This window comes from Cryptomeria japonica, chromosome 10, assembly GCF_030272615.1.
Source record: "Cryptomeria japonica chromosome 10, Sugi_1.0, whole genome shotgun sequence".
NCBI classification, from domain to species: Eukaryota; Viridiplantae; Streptophyta; class Pinopsida; order Cupressales; family Cupressaceae; genus Cryptomeria; species Cryptomeria japonica.
Genome location: NC_081414.1, coordinates 816375345 through 816398298, shown reverse-complemented (window position 1 = coordinate 816398298; position 22954 = coordinate 816375345). Strand labels below are relative to the sequence as shown.

The following is a 22954-nucleotide window of genomic DNA, read 5'->3' as shown; positions in this document are numbered from 1 at the left end:
TGGAAGTGGTGAGAAGTAAGGTTTATTTAATGAGTGCTAAAACTTTGGTAGGTGTTGATGGTTGGGGTATCATTCAGCTGCAATTTGAGGCTTTTGGGTTTTCTCATGCTTCCTATAATCCAGGCTGCAAGTTGACTGGTTATGGTTCGTTTCAGGTTGTTTCTGTTGGATGAATTTATGTATGGAGTTTAATGTTTCTTCCTTAGCTTTGGTGGCCGTTTGTAAACACCTGTAGTGTTTTGGTTAGTTCAGTCCTTTTCTGTTTGTCCTCTTGATCATTTTGTACTTTCTAGAGTAAAACCCACAATGGAACCCTCATTTAATTATAAAATAAATAAAAATTTCTTTGCAACCTATACACTATCACAATAGAATCAACAAAATGACAATTACAGTGCATAGAGTTGAGGAAATGCAAAAAAATGTTAAATTCCAATAAACAAACAGAACACAACAAAAGCTAAGAAAATTGTTCGAATTTCTAATAATGTTTCCACAGAACCAAGAACATTGCTATCACTATTGAAATCACAAAATGACAGTCGATCCTGATAAGAATTTTTAAATTTCATATCCTACACTCAACCATATCAAATGCCTTGCCAATACTTTATGCTAATTTCATTTTTTAATGTGATGAGGCAGTGGATTTTTACACTTATCATTTATCATATGTCTTAACAACCCTTCTAACATTTCTCACAGCTGTGATTAAAAAGCATCAAGCACTGAATACAAAAAAAAGAAATTATGAATTAAAAAGCATGCATCCAAAACTTAAACCTAATGATTAATTGAACACACTATTATCGTGTGCCATCTCAGAGGTCAACACTAATACTTGCTATATATATGAATATTTAGTCCCATCTTTGTTTAGATTGGGAGCCTCTTTCGCTTGAAATATTTTAAATAGTTAAATTTGGTCTAACATAGGTTTCAAACCCTGCAAAATTATGCTGTATATATTCATGTAAAAGATTCAACTCTCCCAATAACCTTGTTTATCCTAGGAAGATGATAGTTTTGAAAGAGGTTAGAGTCTTTAGATTTAAGAGATCTACCAAATAACACTAGAAAATGTATTTGAATGACTAACACTTTAAATCTCAAAGCAAACGCTGCTCCAGATACCCAGCAGCTTGCAATGTCCCCTACTAGGAGGCTGCCAGTTTTTCAATAATTAACATATATCATTATTATGCCTTAAATTAAGCGTTTGAGATTATAGAACAACTAATTCTGCATAATACAATCAATACCCAATTATATTTAGGGTTTATCCTTATTACTTCCCTAACCCTAGCAGAGGATGGGGAATTACTGTGCTAGGGCACTTAGAAACCAATCCACAAGCAGGCTCCCCCAAGGTTTCAGGGACACAGGTCCATAGCCCATCTTGGGAATTCTCCCTCAAGGTTTCAGGAACACCTGTCCATACCCCATCTTGGGACTTACCTGTCGCTACACAAATCAACCTATCCTCACGAAGGCATTAGTGAAAGATCAAGGACTAGACCATTTAATATATCGGTCTTTCAAGTATTACGAATGTATAAGAAATTTGTTCTTTATTCTTAATGTTCCATATCATATAATTGCAAATAGTCACTTAGCAATAAGTGAGATACACCATACCAATCTATTGTCACAGGCAGTAATGCTCAAACTTCCTCTTAATGAGTGTAGATTACCCGTATTGTTCCTCTGATCTGATTCCATGCTGATTGAAGTGAAACCAGCTCCCTCCTTGTATCTTGCAAATGAATTGAGGAGTCGTGTTCCATGCAACATGTCTCATGTCTAGATACCATCGCCTCTCTTTCTTAATGTAAATTGCACCATTTCACATGTAACCGTTTAGTATCTTGTCTTTCCAAAGTCATGATGATTAGATTGCTGTTATTAATCCTTTATTTGTTATCGATTAGGCTGCCTTCTTAATCGCTGTCATTAATATCATGCCTCTCTATAGGTTATATCCATTAACCGTTAACAGCTTGTCTTGTATAATTATCGATGAGTCTGTTTACCGATTGTTTTACTCAATGCTGGGATCGAGTCATGATGGGAACATGACACAGCTTTTATTCGATCATGAAGTTTGAGAGCACATATGGTGATCCAAATGCTACTCTAAATGGTTCTAAAGATTGCATTGACATGACAACAATTGTGACGGCAGCATATATAGAAAAAGCACCTACAGGTCAACCCACTAGATAAGGCAATCAGTATGGCAAATACAAGCAAACAATTTTAGCAAATAACAATTGTGACCAACAAACTTGTAATATGTACGCCTCAACAAAACAAAACCAAAAAGCATGACAAACATAGAGAACTTTAACAAACAAATTAATAATCATATGTGCCTTTATCTAGGACTCCTACCATTTAGGGAAGCCAAAACATCTTCAGACAAAAGCAGTGATATACACATAACCGATAAAGCTGAGACCATCAGAGTACCTACAGATCTTTGCATATCTTTAGCTTGTAGTAGAATGAGAGCCCTGCAGATTTAAACTAACTGTGCTTCCATGTGAGGCTCGAGGTTTAATAACATGATACCATTGAGTTATTAATTAATAATTTGAGAAGGGCAAAAAACATTCAGTTGTGCCAAGATATGCCAAAATAAAACAAAAACACAGCCATACCCCCATCACCAATATTACAATAGCATCTGTAAATCATCACCAATAAAGACAAAGACACCATTAAGTATGCCTAAAAATCTTTGCATATCTTCAACCAGTACAAGGAAAACCTTGCATATTCAATATCATTTATTTCCATGTAAGACTCGTGAAGTAACAGAGTGAGACTGCCATAGACCAATACATGCAAAATACAAAGAAACATTATATTCAAATTTCACAAATTACTTTAAAATAAAAACTAGCAAAAGAGAAAAGGTGAAGAACGAAAGTTTAAAGATTGGTAAGTGCTGGAAGGGTACAAATTAAAGACTTGTGGATCAGAAAACGTGAAAGCACAAAAGTAGTTAGCAATTTAAAGCTGTCATGAAATTACGATGAGAAAATATGCATAGTTGTAATAACAAACTAACAAAAATTCAAAATGTGAAGGCCAAAGATAATCCAGCGATCTCGCAAATTACACCAATCACAAAGTGAAATACTCACTAGTGTCTAACAGGAAGCATAAGAAGATGAATTAGAAATTTAAAAGAAATCCATAAAGAGTGCATTGGCGAAGAGGCCTTATAAAGTATTAAACCATTCTTACATCAAACTTTTTCCATGTGCATATGCAAAGCATGGGGAGAAGTTAAATGACTAAAATACCAATAAAGCTTAACAACTGCTACTTAAAAATGTCAAAAGTTTGCTTGGCAAGCGCAGTAAACAAAAATGAACAGCTACAAATATCAATGACTCTTCTCCTTGGCTACTTGAAAACACCAGGAGTATGTGTGAGTAAAACATTGTAAGAAAAGATGAAGACTGCCCAATATAAAAAATCTCTCGAAGCTCAACAAATCCACATCAAATGGGCGCATAAAAAACATATCTTCAATATTGCATCAGCCTCATCCTCTAAATAGCCAGCTGCACAATTCTGTAAAACAATGAGAAACTTTGTACAGAAGTAGGACTTTGAAAAGTAATGTACAGCCTTCACAATGCATCGTCAAGAAACAGTGGAATGATGCAGTTGACAGCACGCATTAAAAACTCAATTATAACCAAAGCATAAAAAATATGTTTAAGAACATTTAGTCATTTGTCAAAAAACCAAAAACCAAATTCTTACCAACCAAAGTACAGGGGATCATAAATGGAGAAAACAGTGGTAAATTAAGATTACAATCAAGACATAAAGCACAGATTCAAAATGGAGCATATGCTCACTTAATTGGAAACCTGTCACTTAAAGTTCAATCAGATGCTAAGCAGCTAAACTGGATAAATATGGTGAATAATAACCAATATGAATACAAGCCAAGGTTCCAACAAAAACACGTGTTAAAATCGATAGGAAAGCCAAAGGCACAATGGCAACCCTCCTTAAATACCATGCCACAACAAAAACCTTAACTATGCAGCATCGTAGGCTCTCGTAACAAGCCCATAAGTCTCTGCAAACACTTTCCATAATATTGACTCATTGAGACTACAAACAATTCTATCCTACTGACCAAACGGAGAACCTACTAACACATACAAAACCAAAGAGAATTTGCAAGGTGCGTTTTGGTTGTCCACAAAACAGGTTGCTAATACAATTGATCTAAGGTTTTACTTCAAAAATTCCAAAGTTACCTTTAACTGCTTGAACTGTGACTATGGTTTTGAAAGATCTCAAATACAAACCTATCGTATCAATGAATATATAGTGCACAAGAACCCTGAAAACACCAAATTGACCTAAGTTTCTAACAAATTGGCTTCAAACGAAATAAATCTAGCATGAAAAATATACAAACATGCAATGAGAATATCATTTTCCCTATCTGATTCATTTTACCTATACCTTACACAGGAAATGAAGCCAGCACGGAGTAAGAGCTCTTACCTAACGTTGCAGATATGATGGCAATCCTCCCAAGGAACTGCCTCCTGACTGCGATGTTCTAGGCAATCCAGACTGGCTTAGCTGCTGATTTTGATATGCATTCAGTCCTGGCATTGCTGATTGTGAACCGTAAATGCCAAGGGCCGCTGCATTAACACCACCAACTCCTCCATGTTGAGAGCCATAACCCCCTCCAAAACTAGGATGTACTCCATACGAGCTAGCCGAGCCCAAAGAACCTTGGGCTGAGGGCGAAAAGGCTTGAGAAAACGTAGAGGGATTCAGTGAAGAGGCCAAAGAAGGATTCATAGAAGCCAGAAGTGACGGATTCATCCCGCCAAAGTTCTGGTTTTGGCTAGCTAGAATAGCATTAAAAGCATTACTGAACCCGGGCAATACACCATGGGCAGACCCAAAAATAGAGCCCTTGCCATGAGTGAGTGCCAAGTCATTAGGATCCAAAGGCCCCATCAAGGTAGCCTGTGTATATGAACTAGCATTCTTCTGCTTTTGATTATCCGTGGCTCTTTTACAGTGCATTGAATGGCCATCAACGTTCTTATTGGGCTCCTCCAGGGCCTTCTTAGCGCCTTCCGCGGTCTTATATATAAAAAGAGCAAACCCTCTGGACTTTCCAGACTGTTTATCAAACCCTAGCGGCCCTTCTTCTACTTCACCATACTTAACAAAAAAGCTAAGCAATTTTTCAGCAGACATATCAGCGGGTACGTTACTTACATAAATCTTGCGTCCCGTGGGGTCGTTAACAGGCTGCTGCGGCACAGGGCCTGTGCAGGCCATCTGGCAGGCGGTCATCCGGCTGTCGATTTTCTTGCTCGGCTCCTTCAAAGCCCTCTGCGCAGCGTCCATATGTTTGAAGGTCACAAAGCCGTATCCTTTTGATTTTCCGGTCGCCTTGTCCATTATAACTATGCATTCTTCGAGTTCACCATACTCAGAAAACACAGATTTTAGGGTTTCAGAGGTGGTGTCCCAGCCGAGGCCACGGATGAAGACTTTCCGGTGGGCTGGGTCTTTGTCAGCGAGCTTTCTTATGTTGCCTAATACGTCAGCATCCCTGGCCACAATGTCACGGAGGATGCTGATTAGCTGCTCTTTGGCGAATGGCTCCAGCAGGTTTTTTATGTCTTCCTCTGAAACTTCGTCTTCATCTCCGCCGTCTTCTTCTTCCTCCTCTTTACCGCCCTCCTCGCCGTCTGCATTTCCATTTTCATTTTCTTCTCCTCCCTCTTCATCTTCCTCCTCCTCCTCCTCCTCTTCTTCTTCTGCTTCTTCTTCTGCTTCTTCGTCCTCTTCGTCTTCCACTTCCTCTTGATCTTCTACTTCCTCATTTTTTAGGGTTATGGATTCTTCTTCAACTTGCTCTGCGACCTTTCGCTTCTTCGCCATAGCCGCCAAGCTGTTTATTGCAACGAAGAACGAGCCTGCAAACCCTTGAAACCCTGGAGAGTTAGACCACTGTATGTGTTTCTCGTGGTCTGTCTCACCTGCCGTTTTAAGTAAAACGTAAAGCTGTTTCGCACACCGGCTTGTCTAGGTAGTTGGGTTGTTTCGTTTAGGCGTTTCGAACCTCCGAACGATGGATATTTTAAATACAAGTAGGAGTTCTTTCTTTTAATTTTTACAAGTTTTAACTTATGTTTTTAACATCTAATTTTTGAATTTGAATTTGAGGGGTTCTAATAATGTTCGTGGCTATTTTTCATATAAAATAATACTTGATTAAAAATACAAATTTGTATAATACAATTGTTTTTCAGCAAATTTTTTACATTTTTACAACATTGAGAAAGCAGATTAAGAGGACCGAACTAGTAAAAATCTGTTGTGATTTGCAGATTTTGTGTTTTTAATTAGGTATTTTTTTGTATGGAGAATAGACAGCCCCTCTAGTAATTAGGCATTGTTTGTTTTTTTAACTTTTTATTATTGAATAAAGCAAATCAAATTATGTACATAGATCAGCCGATGTGAAAACAGACAAGGTGCTAATACAGTCGGAGCTAAAATAAAAACATCATCAAATCTATTACAAGCAATGTTAAGGTGAACAATTGCAAGAGTAAATAATAGTAACCGAAATAGTTGTTAAAAGCACCTCTACTAGCTTAAAAATCTTGCAACAGAGGCAAAATGGACAACAAAATAGTCCACTTGTCAAACCAATAAACAAACAATAAATCATTAACCACAATGGGAGCAACAAGACTAGCACCATAGAACAATTATCTCGAACAAGCTACCCCTTCCAGCTAAGAAGAATCAAGTTATGTCATCTATAATATTGGAGGAATAGAGAAAAGGCACCAGATTAGAGAGTGAGGCAATAGATGAGATCTTGTGTTGAAGTTGTGTAAGAAGACATTTTGTTTGTAGATTATTTTTTTCACTGGTATTATGATGCTCCTATTGGAAGCATGAGCTGGTATGGTTGTCATTGATGTCAAACCTAGTTATCCAGATGGATGTTGGTTCGGATATGCTCTTGGTTGTTGCAGATTGTGTTGTGTGTTGCAGTTAATGTTTTTGGTGTTGGTTGTGACATCTTGTATTTAGGATGGTTCAGAAAGCTTTTGGTACCCTCTGAATATGTTTTTGGTTGTGTTGCGGTTTAGTGGATCATATTCTTTTGGTCTAGATATGTGTTGGAACTTGTGTTGAGATGCTTTGGGTCTCACCATGGTGTGTGGAGATTTGCATTGAGTATTTTGCATCGAAAGAGGTTATGTGGTCAACTAGTTGTTATTTCTACACGTTACATTTGGTAACAACTTCGAAGAATGTGTTTGTGTGTGCTTATCGATGTATCAATCATGGAAGGATGTATTGCAAAAATTTTTGGTTCTCTCTTTCTCCCAAAAAGGACTAATTTAAGTATTTTAGGTCCAAGTGGCTTAGTTTGTGTAATATGGCTTATTTTATTTTGACCGACCCTTAATTGGGATTTTGATGTTGTATCTCATATTTAAGATGTGCAAATGGATGAATTATGTGGTGATGAAAAAGTGGACTGTGTGAGAAGTGTATGCAAATGATTTGCAAGCAGATTTGAGTTTGTAGTTGCGTGGAAGTCAATTTGAGAAGAGCTTTGAAGGTGACATATTCTGCAAGACAGTGTGTTGTGACAGTGAAGATTATCAGAGACATTTTCCATGATGTTGGTCACTTGATCCAGTTGTTGAAGGACAATTTCATGTTCAGGTTAATCCTTCTTAATTTCAATTCAACTACTTCATTCATTGTTGACTGACAATGAGTCCTTTGGCAATAGTTTGTATCTTGTCCTAAAGAAATGATCTTCAATTGAGAAAGTCCTCTTTGTGTGTTGCCTAAGGTTGTGTGCCTTAGCTTTGCAGGTCCTTTAGCTGTTGGTACTCCTTGGTAGTAAGCCTAGAATGTTGTAAACATTGTTATTCATATTGTGAGTTAGATTATCATTTTGGGTTTTCCATATAAATTTGGTGTTCATGTGTTGATGGTTGATGCTTATGTGTTGTTGATTAATGTGTTATAGCTAAGTTGATGTTGTTTATTATTAATCTATTTTGAAGTTCTGGTATGATTCACCCCCATCTCAATCTTGTAAGGTGTTTAACAAATCCTTTAAAGATGAAACTATGTTCACCATTTGGATACCTTAGTGAAAATTTTTATCTTTATGTGGGAGAAGTAGTGACACAATGCAGCTTGGCAATGAAATTGTTGTCATGAAAGTTTTCATCCTTGCTAAGTTACCAACTTAGCAGCCTCATGAAACATGGAAACAACCCCAAAGTGTGAGACCTTGCACAAAGGGGTTGAACCTTCAGAGAAGGCCAACTTCCTTCTTAATCCAATTGTAGGTGTTGAACCAATTCAACACTCCATATTCTACTTCTAAACCTATCCCAATAGCTTGTAGAGGAAAGGGGAAGAATGAAATGCTAAAATGAAAGGAGGTGATGCACCGAGATAAGAGATTTTCCTCTCCCCACCCTCAAATGACACAAAGAATCAATTGAAATAGCTTGAAGATGCACAAACTCCAGTTGCATGAATGATCCCAATGCATGTATGGAGGTTAGAATTTGCTAATTGTCAAAAGGGGAGAAAGTTTCCAACGTATAAAAAGTTTACCAAGGGGAGCATTAAGAGCATTGTGTGTTGATCATGCCATCTGGAAGTGTTGTAGTCTCCGGAGTTTGGGCATTTGACTTTTAGGAAAATGTTGCAAAGGGAGAAGAGTCAGGAACCTTGAAGTTCGAAGCGGTGAGAGGGAGGAGATAAGAGGACTTCGGATTTTAGGGTTGGAGGAGACATGATACCTCTTCCCAAAAGGGAATGGGTAGATTGGTTCCCCGAATCCCGAAATTCAGAAAGGAAGGGAAGTTCAGGCTTTGGCATCCAGGGAGACAAGTATACCTCTTCCCAAAATGGAAGGGGTAGACTAGTTCTCTAAATCTCAAAATCCGAAAAGGAAGGGAAGTCCAAGTTTCAAGGTTCAGGAAGACAAGATACCTCTTCCCAAAAGGGAAGGGGTAGATTAGTTCCCCAAATCCTAAAATCTGGAATAGAAGGAGAGTCTTGGTTTTGGGGTTTGGAGAGACATGATATCTCTTCCCAAAAGGGAAGAAGTGGACTGGTTCCCCGAATACTGAAATTCGGAAAGGAAGGGAAGTTCGAGTTTCGGAGTTTGGGGAGATAGGATACCTCTTCCCAAAAGGGAAGGGGTAGACTAGTTCCCCATATCTTGAAATTCAGGAAGGAATGAAAGTTTGGATTTCAAGGTTCGGGAAGACAAGATACCTCTTCTAAAAAAGGGAAGAGGTAGATTGGTTCCTCAAATCCCTAAATCTGGAATTCCAAAGAAGGAAGAGGGAAGGAGAAAGGACCAATGGACTCCAAGGTGTGAAGGCAATATACAAGGGTAAAGGGAGAAAGTCGGAAGTCCACCTCATGACAAGAGAACACTTCAACATTTTATTGATTTCTTGACTCCACACTTGATCAACTAGGGAAACGCTATTCCATGGAACATATCTCTGATCAATTCTTGGTAATGGACCAAGGGTGTCATAAAATGACAACATTTTGGCGACCTGTATGGGATTCTTGCCCGCTAAGCATGAGATCCAAAAACCTTGAGCATCTATTGGGCATTGAGTCACTGAGAGGACCTAAAACATGTGTGTGCCTACACTTGGAGGAAAGCTAGAACTAGAGCATACATTCTCTTAAGGAGGATGTAGTAGGTGTGAAAGCACTTATGAAAGCAAGAGATCCTATGATCTAAGATTTGCATTTGTCATCAAGACCCTCTTTGCAAGCAAGGCTTGAGATGAATCCTATTCACTGGAATTGGAAGAACCTCACCATCAAACTTAGAGAGATGAAATGCATTGGCCTCCTTGCAACTTGTGATGACATATGGACCACTCCAGATAGCATCAAATTTGGAGTGTCACACAAATTTGGCTTTGTCTACATCCCACTCGAGAACTAGACCTCCCTCTTTGAAGATCCTATTAATATCCCTTTTATCAAAGCTTATGCATTGTTTTGTTTCATATTTGTTGTAACTTACTTTACTTAATCATTTTCTCAACTTTCATGCTTTCTAGTTAGAAGCAATGTATTTTGAAAAAAAAAACGTCATAGACGGAAGCTATAGGTAAATTTGAAAGGAGAATTGTTATTGGCAAAGAATAAACTATCCAAACATTGAGATGTTTCTTATTTGAAAAGGTGCCACATAATTTAAAAATGAAAGATTTTGAAAGTGACAAATTAATATATTCCTTGAATGGGAGGAATTAATTGTAACATTCTTCACAACAAATGTATAATGGAGACTTCAATAATCCTTGACAATATTGATTATAGTAATTTTTTATTGCATGAAGGAAACACAAAATTTCTAAAGTTTTGAGATCTCAAAAGACTCATCTACCGTTCTAGGTTTACAACTTTCAAGAATCTCAAGGTAAGGCTCATAATAGCTTTTTATAAACTAAATTAACAAATAACCTTAAAGCCTTCTACAAGTGTTTTTATTTTTATTTAACAAACAATACACAAAAAATCTAAAGAGGCAAAACTACCTTGTATAAAACAAAAACCTTTTCAACTTGAAATCAAAATTGTTCTATGGATGTAATTACGCTTGCATACTCAAACTTTGATAATTTTTCATTGTTGTAGCATCATAAATTGTAACTGTGTCGACTCAAATTTCATCATCAGAATGCTAACTGCAACAAGTTAGTTTCAAAAAATACCAATGGAAATGCTACATGAAATCCAAACTCAACCAATGAAACTACGTGAAATACATATGAAATAAAAATACTAATATTACCTTCATGGTTTATGTCTCATTGTATCCTAACTCCATTGTTTCTGGTTGCAGATGTTGTGCTCTCAGACAATGCATTGATAGCTTCCAAGATGGCATATGAAGAATGGACTGATAACTGATAGTTAACTGATACTATGATATGCAATTCTACATGATTATGCTAAAATGCTAATTGCTATTTGCTTCAAGATTAAAATTCACGGATGCATAAGTTTTATAAATGATTTGCTTGAAAATGCACTTGAAGTCCCTTGAAGTCTAACTCTCTCTCAACTGAAGCTCTTGATTTTATAGACTTTGAGAGGATGAGATGATGTGGCTTAGATCAACAGTCATGATCAGATCTGTAGATTTGGATGGTTGTGAGCAAAGGTGAAGGTTGAGAGAAAGGGGGAAGGAGAAGACAAGTGTCACTCATCTCACCTTGACTGGGTTGCTGATTGAGGGAATCTAGGGATGGTTGGAGAAGATTTAAGCACGATAGGACAAGTGGACTCAAGTCCTTCCTAAGATGTAGGGAGTGTTGGAGAGAATATAGGAAATGGTTATGAAATATGTGTACATACACAATATTCATTGAATTTGGAGGTTGAAGATAAATGATGAATTAATATTTAAGAAATATTAATTTCCCTAGCCACGTGTTTGATGAGTTGGCAAAGGGTAGATGAAGTGGAGATGGAAGGTGAGTTGGAAAAGGGAGATTAAATAATTTAAGAAATTATTTAATATTTGAGACTACATGATAGGAGAATAACCATTAAATATTAGATATTCAATTGATTGGAGGAGATAATTAAATATTAGATATTAAATTAACTTGGTTAAAAGTATAATTAAATATCTAGAAGAATAGGATAGATGAATGAATTAATTAATTATTTCAATTAAATTAATTAATAGAAAGACACGAAATGAATTAAATAAATTAATCTTTTCAAATTAACTATTTAATAGAAGAATAATTATTAAATAGATATAAAATATTTATTTAATTGCTCATAACCATTTTTATGTGTATACAGTAACCCTGTATAATTCACACCTCATATTTGTGCTCCTACTTTAGCGTGTCCCATCTTCATTCCCCCTAGACCTGTTTTGGCCCCTTTTTACTCCAAACCTGATGTCACCTAGTTGCATAGCCGATTGGACCCCATCCCAAGGTTATGACTCCTTATTTGTTGGTTTGTTTGTCGTATTTTTGCAAGACAAGAGCATTGGGGAACCCCTATTTGGACCAATACATCCCCATTTCTCTGGTCCTCCTTTAAAAAGAACCATTTCAAATATGTACGAGCATTTCCCCTCCTTGATGGATTTTGGTCCCCGCAGCTCTACTTGACTATTGGAAGTTAACCTAGTCAATAATTTACCTAGGAAACCTTATATAAGGGCATCCTATAAATTCATTTTGACATCCACACTATATCACACTTATACCCCACCATTTGTGCATCTGTCAAGCATTCTCAAGCAGTCACACCATTTGTGCATCTTACAACCATATCCCAAGCATCATGGAGTAGTTGTGTCACATCAATATTTATGAAACATGTATGCTTGACTAGGTTGTTCATGTGTTTGACATGTTATTACATTCAACATTTGTGATCACATCTAAAGAGCATCACATCATCAATCTTCTATCAACCATTGCAGAATTGAGGTATATCTTCCAACATTTACTTCAATATTTACATTTCTTATTTCAATTCAATTCAATGTTAATTATTAAAATGGAGTTTGGCACAAGGCAAACCCCTATCCACAACCCTTTTCTCTCTTTTGTGTGTAGGAGATTGATTCAAGTGCTACAATCAAAGATTTTGACAGAATAGACAACGACAAATAGGTTTAGCTTTTGATAGCACAAAAAGAGGAAGACTAGGTAGCTCCCACCACCCTAGTCTTGAGAATTCAACCTGGTCTTCTGATAGTGAATTATATGCATCTTCCTAATTTCTAGAAAACATCTCGCCTGTCTACCCAAAAGTTACAGGACTAGGGCACCCTACCCTCCTAGTCCCAACAATTTGGTTTGAATTTTTTAGCTACATGTTTTGATCGATTTTCTCTTCTCAGAATTCTATCTAAGGCTCTGCGTGAAGTTTGGAACATTCTATTATTATTATTTTGATTCAATTCTCTATTGTTTTACCTTATAACTTTTACAACTTCAAATCCAATTTCAACTCAACTCAAGGAGGAACACTAGTCAAATCTGTATTCAATCTCTTAAAGAGTTGGATCAATTAGATTCACCTTTCCTCAATGTTGGTGTGGATATTAGTGGCCTTATAAATCATGTAGGTGGTAAAGCCCTAAAATTCCACCACCAAACTATTATAGTCATCTATGGTTTATCGAGTTGTGTATAAACATGGACATGAAACAAATGAGATACAACAATCTCTTTTTGCATGGAAAGCTTTTGAATAAGCAATTTGTTACATGTATCTAGAAAAGAAAAAGTAAGAAAAAAAAATTATTTGACTTTATGATGCAGAGAATCATGGAAAACCAACCAACCATCAAGGATCATGCTGATCCAATCATCTGAACAACATTCTAGTGGCATTTTTCATGTAACAACACACCTTATCATTGAATCAATAACAAATATGGTAGGTTCCTCGATCTTATCAAAGATACTTACAACCTTTACATTTCATAAACTTAAACATTCAATAAATAACCTTCAATTAATCACAAAAATTTCACCATATCTTTACAAACTCATACCGATCAACCATGAGTCCATCCAATTCATGCTTCAAATCACCTTCCAAATTTGTCCCAGTTGTGACAGTTTTGATACCCTGCATTCTGTTATTCACATCTTTCAAACCAAACAACATCTTTGAAATCTCTCTAGTGGAGATGTAGATAAATAGGATTAATAAAACATATCAAAAATTTAGAACAATCCAATGGTGGAGTTAAGAGTTATGGTCTCTGCACCGAGACTGTTTTGACTTATACAGAAAAACAAGAATCGTGCGTGTACAGTTCGCCAAGGGCATCAAATATCTCCCAAAATACAAACCCATTAAATATGAAATCAAATCCATCAAAAATAACCTTGAATCTACTCTCAAAATAACTAATATTTAGATTTTTCCCATGGTTAAAATTTTAAATATGATCAAACCCTTGCACACACCTCTATAAATGAGGGTTTACAAACTGTTTTTACAAAAACTAACATAACTCATTCATTCCTTCGTAAAAAAACACCAAACCAAAGCCAAAAGAAATTTAACTCATTGCCCTAACTTTTCATAACAATTATACACCATTTTACAGGCCTTGCATGTCTATACAAGGCCTGGAAATAGAGAAAATAACTGTTTTAGGACTACAAAACAAAGGTTTTTGAATTCCCAATTTCAATCAAAATATACTTCTTTCTTCTCTTCGGTTTGGATAGTGATTCCCATCCATAGGAACTCTCATAACTACCCTTTAACCAATTTGGACCTCCTCATTTATGCATTTTACATCCTTATTATCCTTATTCGGGTCTTTTAACACACTTTGAAACACTTCGACCTCATGAGGACCTTTTGGGCAATTTATGAAAAATGGCTTACATAGCCTTACATTATGATTTGCAACGACTCAAATAGACCTTATAAACTCAAAAATTATTTAAATTACTCATGGCATCACTCTTGACCTCATGGAACCTCCTAAAACTAGGTGCTCCTGCACCATACTGCCAACCTTGAAAGCTTTCCAAGTCCCTTGGAAACATAGGGACCATCAACCTGCAAGAAAAAAAAACAGTGTCTTGGATCAAAATCATCACCTTCATCTTTGTCTTTACCTCTTCATCTTATCACCATTCTCATGCCTCTGCTACAATCAACATCTCCAAAAGGACACGAACTGTCCAACCTCTCAACTACTCCCATCCATGGAGTATCCAATGGCTACAACTCAAGGTGTTCCTCGGGCATACACCTCTCCTAATACACACACACAAACTCATACTTCCTTTGCCTCACCTAGGAGTCTCTTTCTCCTCTCTCCCTAGTCTCTTGGCAACCAATAACCAGGTTCTTCCCTAACCTGTTCCAACACCTTCTCTACAGTTAGATGGATTAACACCTACAACCAAACACACTAGCAACACAAAATTTTAAATCTTCTTGGGCTAGGTCCTGGTGTGGATTGCCTCCTTCAGCGCTCTACCCACACACTCGGGCTCTTCTAGCTCTGATACTAATTTGATGCAAAGCATCATGGAAAACCAACCAACCATCAAGGATCATGTTGATCCAATCATCCGAACAACATTTTAGAGGCATTTCTCATGTAACAACACACCTTATCATTGAATCAATAACAAATATGGTAGGTTCCTCAATCTTATCAAAGATACTTACAACCTTTACATTCCATAAACTTAAACATTCAATAAATAACCTTCAATTAATCACAAAAATTTCACCATATCCTTACAAACTCATACCAATCAATCATGAGTCCATCCAATTTATGCTTCCAATCACCTTCCAAATCTGTCCCAGTTGTGACAGTTTGATACCCTGCATTCTGTTATTCACATCTTTCAAACCAGACAACGTATTTGAAATCTCTCTAATGGAGATGTAGATAAATAGGATTAATAAAACGTATCCAAAATTTAGAACAATCCAACAGTGGAGTTAAGAGTTATGGTCTCTGCACCAAGACCGTTTTGACTGTTACAAAAAAACAAGAATTGTGCATGTACAGTCCGCCTAGGGCATCAAATATCTCCCAAAATACAAACCCATTTAATATGAAATCAAATCCATCTAAAATAACCTTGAATCTACTCTCAGAATAACTAAGATTTAGATTTTTCCCATGGTTAAAATTTGGAATATGATCAAACCCTTGCACACACCTCTATAAACGAGGGTTTACAAACTGTTTTTACAAAAAACCTCATCCATTCCTTCATTAAAAAACACCAAACCAAAGCCAAAAGAAAGTTAACTCATTGTCCTAACTTTTCATAATAATTATAGACCATTTCTAGGCCTTACATGGCCGTACAAGGCTTGGAAATAGAGAAAATAATTGTTTTAGGATTGCAAAACAAAGGTTTTTGAATTCCCAATTTCAATCAAAATGTACTCCTTCTTTCTCTTTGGTTTGGATCAACATTACATCATTTAAATAGTGATTCCCATCCTTGGTAACTCTCATAACTACCCTTTAACCAATTTGGACCTCCTCATTTATGCATTTTACATCCTTATTACCCTTACTCGGGTCTTTTAACACACTTTGGAACACTTCAACCTCATGAGGACCTTTTGGGCAATTAATGAAAAATGGCTTACATAGCCTTTCATTATGATTTACAATGACTCAAATAGACCTTATAAACTCAAACATTATTGAAATTACTCATGACATCACTCTTGACCTCATGGAACCTCCTAAAACTAGGTGCTCCTGCACCATACTACCGACCTTGAAAGCTTTCCAAGTCCCTTGGAAACATAGGGACCATCAACCTGCAAGAAAAAAAATTAGTATCTTGGATCAAAATCATCACCTTCATCTTTGTCTTTATCTCTTCATCTTATCAACATTCTCATGCCTCTGCTGCAATCAACATCTCCAAAAGGAAATGAATTGTCCAACCTCCCAACTACTCCCATCCATGGATTATCCAATGGCTACAACTCAAGGTGTTCCTCGGGCATACACCTCTCCTACTACACACACACAAACTCGTACTTCCTTTGCCTCACCTAGGAGTCTATTTCTCCTTTCTCCCTAGTCTCTTGGCAACCAACAACCAAGTTCTTCCCTAACCTGTTCCAACACCTTCTCTACAATTAGATGGATTAACACCTGCAACCAAACACACTAGCAACACAAAATTTCAAATCTTCTTGGGCTAGGTCCTGGTGTGGATTGCCTCCTTTGGCACTCTACCCACACACTCAGGCTCTTCTAGATCTAATACCAATTTGATCCAGAGCATCATGGAAAACCAACCAACCATCAAGGATCATGCTGATCCAATCATGTGAACAACATTTTAGAGGCATTTCTCATGTAACAACACACTTTATCATTGAATCAATAACAAATATGGTAGGTTACTCGATCTTATAAAAGATACTTACAACCTTTACATTCCATAAACTTAAACATTCAATAAATAACCTTCAATTAATCACAAAAATTTCACCATATCCTTACAAACTCATACCAATCAATCACGAGTCCATCCAATTCATGCTTCCAATCACCTTCCAAATCTGTCCCAGTTGTGACAGTTTTGATACCCTGCATTCTGTTATTCACATCTTTCAAACCATACAACATCTTTGAAATATCTCCAATGGAGATGTAGATAAATAGGATTAATAAAACATATCCAAAATTTAGAACAATCCAATGGTGAAGTTAAGAGTTATGGTCTTTGCACCGAGACCGTTTTGACTGTTACAAAAAAATAAGAATTATGCATGTACAGTCTGCCTAGGGCATCAAATATCTCCCAAAATACAAACCCATTTAATATGAAATCAAATCCATCTAAAATCCCCTTGAATCTACTCTCAGAATAAGTAAGATTTAGATTTTTCCCATGGTTAAAATTTGGAATATGATCAAACCCTTGCGCACACCTCTGTAAATGAGGGTTTACAAATTGTTTTTACAAAAACTAACATAAGTCATTCATTCCTTCATAAAAAAACACCAAACCAAAGCCAAAAGAAAGTTAACTCATTTCCCTAACTTTTCATAATAATTATACACCATTTCCAGGCCTTACATGGTCGTAAAAGGCCTGGAAATAGAGAAAATAACTGTTTGAGGACTGCAAAACAAAGGTTTTTGAATTCCCAATTTCAATCAAAATGTACTCCTTCTTTCTCTTTGGTTTGGATCAATATTACATTATTTAAATAGTGATTCCCATCCTTGGGAACTCTCATAACTACCCTTTAACCAATTTGGACCTCCTCATTTATGCATTTTACTTCCTTATTACCCTTATTTGGGTCTTTTAACACACTTTGGAACACTTCAACCTCATGAGGATCTTTTGGACAATTTATGAAAAATGGCTCATATAGCCTTACATTATGATTTACAACGACTCAAATAGACCTTATAAACTCAAACATTATTGAAATTACTCATGACATCACTCTTGACCTCATGAAACTTCTTGAAACTAGGTGCTCCCGCACCACTTTCTATATTGTATAAAATACCATTTAATGGTACTTGGATTCTAGTGTCATATTAAGAAATATTTTTATACAATGTGGAAAGAAAAATGTGAATAGGTTCTTGCTTTTGATTTTCTAGATACACACATGTCCAACAACTTTCCATGCAAAAAGATATTTTTGTATCTCATTTGCTTCTTGCGGATGTTTATTTGCAAATTGACAACTACAAATGCCTCTAAATAGATTTGTTGCGTAGATTTTAAAAATAGACTTCTTGATTGATATAGAATCTGAAAACAAAATGAGAAGATTAGTCGGTTTTGAGTATGAAATTTGAACTACATCTATAAATTTGAATATACTAAACATCTTTTAGCAACTTTCATGTCTAATCATTTGCATTATATTAACATAATATTAAAAACTTTGACATTAACAATTTAATTTTAATTTTTTTTACTTGCTAATGATTTTATTACCTATATTCCTTGCACTAATATGATATAATACTATGTAGTAGTCGAATCATCATTCGATACTTGCAACAAGCAAATTCAAAGTTTTAAAACTCACCAATAAAATCATCAAAATAATAGAACCTAAAATAAATAATTGACATCATATCAATAAATTTTCAAATTAAAAACAAAACAAAAAATTTCCAAACTTTGCAACAATAATTTTTTTTTGATGATATAACGCTCATAAATCAACACATTAGAATGAATCATTAATGGGCTTCCTTGGGTTAATCCAAAGTGTCGAGACATAGTCAAAGTGAAGTGGAGGAAATCAGATCGAGGATGGATCAAAACTAATTTTGACAAGTCATCAAAACAAAATTTGGACCCAACAGGGGATGGATACATGGTTCATAATTGGAAGGGTGATATTCTTTCCCTTGGTGCGAGATCACTTTCTGTAGGGAGGAATAATGAAGTCGAAGTCCAAGCTGCACTATGGGGAGTGAGGATGGCCAAACGACTAGCAAATTCTAATTTGCATCTTGAAGGGGATTCACTAGCAATTGTTAATGCCTTAATTAAGGGGAAGGCACTTTCATGGAGATTAGATAAAATAATATTAAAAGAAATTAAAGAATTTGATAACTTTGAAATTTCACATACCGGTGAGAGGGTAATATCGTTGCAGACACTTTGTCTAAGGCAGAGATATCATTAAATGTTATGCAAGGAGAAGAGATATGGGAGGATTTTTTAGGGATTGAGTTGGCGTACGAAGATGAGTGTACGTCAACGTTTGAGAAGGAATGATGAAATGTATTGGCCATGGTGGGAAGTGGATGATTTATAGGACATCTTGTGTTAGTTCTTGTTTTAAAGAAAGGTTAAAAGATAATGAGTGGAGGAATTATAGAGTCAAAGAACTAGTGTAGAGCGGAGAAGATGGAGGCCAATTTTTCACTCTCGTCGTCTAAACAACAATTGGGCTTTTTGGGTAAAATTTATGAGAAGAGGTTGTGTGGTATTGTCAAGCACGAGGATCCTTTTTTTCTTCAAATTTTGAACAATTTTCTTGGGGAGGACTTTTTGAAATCAGAATTAAAGTTTTGCACCAATGTAGATATCGTTTTGATGGTGGCTCCTTGGGGTCTCGAACTAGGTACTAAGGTGGAGATGGAGTGGGTGCTCTGAGCTTGCATACTAGATGTATATCTCTTTGAGTTTAAATAATTACTCATGAGAGTAGTTCCAAGGAATTTTTTGCAAAGGAATGTGAGAGAAGGCATTTGTACTAGTGAAGAGAATGCAAATTTTAGGCCTTTCATTCTGTGGAGGGACAATGAGAACAAAGAAGAACAATGGGAGGATTGTTGTAAATGTGATGTTGATGGTTGTCATTGATGTCAACATATTGGTGTTGGTGATTTGAAAGATGTGCTCCTAGAATCTTTGGTGCTCTGGAAGATGTGCTACAGTTGATATTCAGTGTTGATTATTTGTGATGACGGTGATCCAAATTTCTCTATTTATTGGATATGGTATTAATCGATTGCATTCATCACTATTTTGGTTTCATTCTTATTTTTGTTAAGATGGGTAGATCTATTTTGGGTCCAGATTAAGTCCAAAATTCGAGGATGAGAAATGACATTTATGTAGCGTGTGAGTCATGTTTTGGGTCCAGAATTTGTGATGAACACAATGTGTTGATCTGACCAATGATGTGTGTTGTGGTATGGTCTACTTCTCATTCCTTCCCACCACCAAAATGTTCAGTGTTGACCTATTTCAAATCTCTTTCTCAGTTGACTTAGAAGATTATGTCTCCTAGAGACAATATAAATAAGAGGATGAATTGAATGATGAGCATATGGAAGATGTGCAAGAAAGAAAAGGAAAAAATTGATTGTTGATGATGTGTGATGTGTGTTGTTGCTGAGAAGGCACCAAAAGCAGCTCAAGTATTGAAAGTTGTGTCACAGTGGTAGATTCTCTTTTTCTTTCTTCTTCCTTTGACAGTGAATCTTTTCTGGGTAGTTTGCCCTCCTACAGTGAGCATTCTGACAGTGAGCCACCCTTTGTAAAAATCACCTTAATCGGTGTCACCTTAACTAATGTTATATATTGAGAATTAACATTCTTCGTGGTTTTTCCCTTATTGGGGTTTCCACATCATATCTAGTGTTCATTGTGTGATATGTTTTGTCTATGTGCTTTCATGTTATATCTGTTTTAATTAATTTTGTTGGTTACTCCGGATGTGTAAAAGAATTATTTAAGTTGTCAACTGATTCACCCCCCTCTCGGTTGCCCAAATATTTAAAAAGGATGCCCTAATTGGTGAGGAGAGTTTGAAAGAGTTCGTGTGGGAGAAGGAGATTGAATGATGAATAGATTGGGAAAAAAAAAAAAACAAGGTTAGAAAGGCCTCAAATTCAACCCTGAAGATTACTGGGATAATGGCCTAGGTAAGCCAAAGATGTAGGGTTCCCGGTGATTGACGCCAAATTTTGGATGAAGCTAGTATTTTTTGTTTGTCCTTGGTTTTATAAACCCTCAATTTTGTAATGTATGTAGGGTTTTTGAGAATACATGTAATGTATCTATTAGGGGAGGTTCAGGGGGTGGTGAATAAGAAATTTTGTGGGTATAAGGAGAGCATTTTGCACCAAGGTTAGGTGTTAGTGGCAAAATTGTAGAATAACTCAATTTTTTGTACAATGTAATTGATAGAAATGTACATAGGTTAGGGGCGTCTCGGGGGGTGGCGAGTTTGTAGGGTGGTTTTTGTTATAGTCGTGATGGATTTTGGATTGGATATGATTTCAAAGATAATATGTAATCTTTTATTACTATTAGTAATAAAATCATATATTACTAATAATAATAAAAATTAAAATATTAGAACAAAATTTTCCTCTATCTAAAATGGAATAACAAATATATTATTGTTGACAAAGAAAATCTCATATAAGTTACCTTTTGTAGCATACTTTTGATAGAAGACCTTGAGAATATAGAACAAACCTTAGCATTATTTGGTCTCTAATGAAATAAACACTCAAGAAAAAACATTACTTTTATGAAAAGGCGCGGAATCAAATATATGAACTTGTACAATATTTACTATTAAAATGCTTCCAAAATTGACATGCTCTAGAATGAATCAATGAGAAGGGATGCATAATCAATATTACTAGGCACAAGTATAAAAAGAGTTGTTGTACGATAAATGCAATACAATATATCTAATCAAGGCACTAATATGTTACTAATATAATATACTATCATGTTTTGAATGAAAACCATAACTTAGATGAAATAAATACAAAATATGCACTCAAAAGATACTAAAAAGTGCCTCACACATTAGCAAGTATGAATTTGAATCTATTGTCAAGATCTAATTATCGAAACAATACAAAAATGAAATTCATTATGTAATCAACTTAATCACATTAACAACTCACATAATTGATTAGAAAAGGAAAATAGTGACAAAATTAATTTGAACTTGGAATAATAATGAATACAAAAATAGAATATGACTCACACTGGTTGGAACTCCTCAAACTAGAACATCATAGAATGATAGAACAATATTTCTAAATCAATTTATTGTCTAATATAATATAATTTAAATAATATCATTCTTGGCTAAGATGAAGCATAAACACTAAAACATTACAATATAACAAAAGCAAAATTAATAAAGGATGATATTTATAGTCCCTGATAGTGAGTAAAAAATATAGTGAAAGGCCAAGTAGTTCCACAATCCAAATTTTACTAACTTTCCTATAGATTAAAGAGAATGATTTTTGTAAGTACTTTAACAAAATATTGGATAACTTCATAAAATGCAGTAATATTAAAATAAATATATTTCACAAAGATTATAAATTTGCATGACACGAGTAATTTCAAATATAATACTGAATTCAATTTGATAACATGTTACAACAAAATATCATTTAGCAAAGATATAAGAAAAAATTAATTCTAGAAAATGATTGAACAAAAATGTGTAAATATTTTCTTTCTTATATCTATCCAAACACTTGCATAATCATATTTTCTCATAAGTTCAAAATCATGAAAAATCTCAAAAAGCTCTTTTGAATAGTACAAAATATGATATTTATACATCTTTTTTGTATAATTACTATGATAACTTAATCTTTATATAAACAACTTCAAAACAAAAAAAGATTGTTTTTGAAACAATATCAAATCATAAAAATAGTTACATTTAGATTATATAAATAACTAAAAATTCAAACTCCTAGAAAAGATTAATCCTCTTCAAATTGATTATTTAGTCATAAACTTTCTAAATTGTTTGTAGCTATTGAACGTAGATTTATAAATTCTATATCGGTTCA

At 35.4% G+C, this 22954-nt stretch overlaps 1 protein-coding gene across 3 annotated transcripts; it reads right to left on the bottom strand.

Annotated features, from left to right (window-relative positions):
* Positions 1 to 2558: 2558 nt before the first annotated feature.
* LOC131036442 (UBP1-associated protein 2A) lies at positions 2559 to 6134 on the bottom strand. Of its 3 annotated transcripts, none has more exons than XM_057968345.2 (2): positions 4546 to 6134; positions 2559 to 2830 (listed from the first exon to the last, which is right to left on the bottom strand). In XM_057968345.2, exon 1 carries the CDS (start codon positions 5953 to 5955, stop codon positions 4546 to 4548), a length of 1410 nt encoding a protein of 469 aa, XP_057824328.2. In that variant the 5' UTR covers positions 5956 to 6134; the 3' UTR covers positions 2559 to 2830. The 3 variants fall into 3 exon arrangements, with proteins under 3 accessions (XP_057824328.2, XP_057824316.2, XP_057824321.2); XM_057968333.2 differs by lacking the exon at positions 2559 to 2830 and adding an exon at positions 3160 to 3588 and having other exon boundaries at positions 4546 to 6133; XM_057968338.2 differs by lacking the exon at positions 2559 to 2830 and adding an exon at positions 3160 to 3578 and having other exon boundaries at positions 4546 to 6133.
* Positions 6135 to 22954: the final 16820 nt, after the last annotated feature.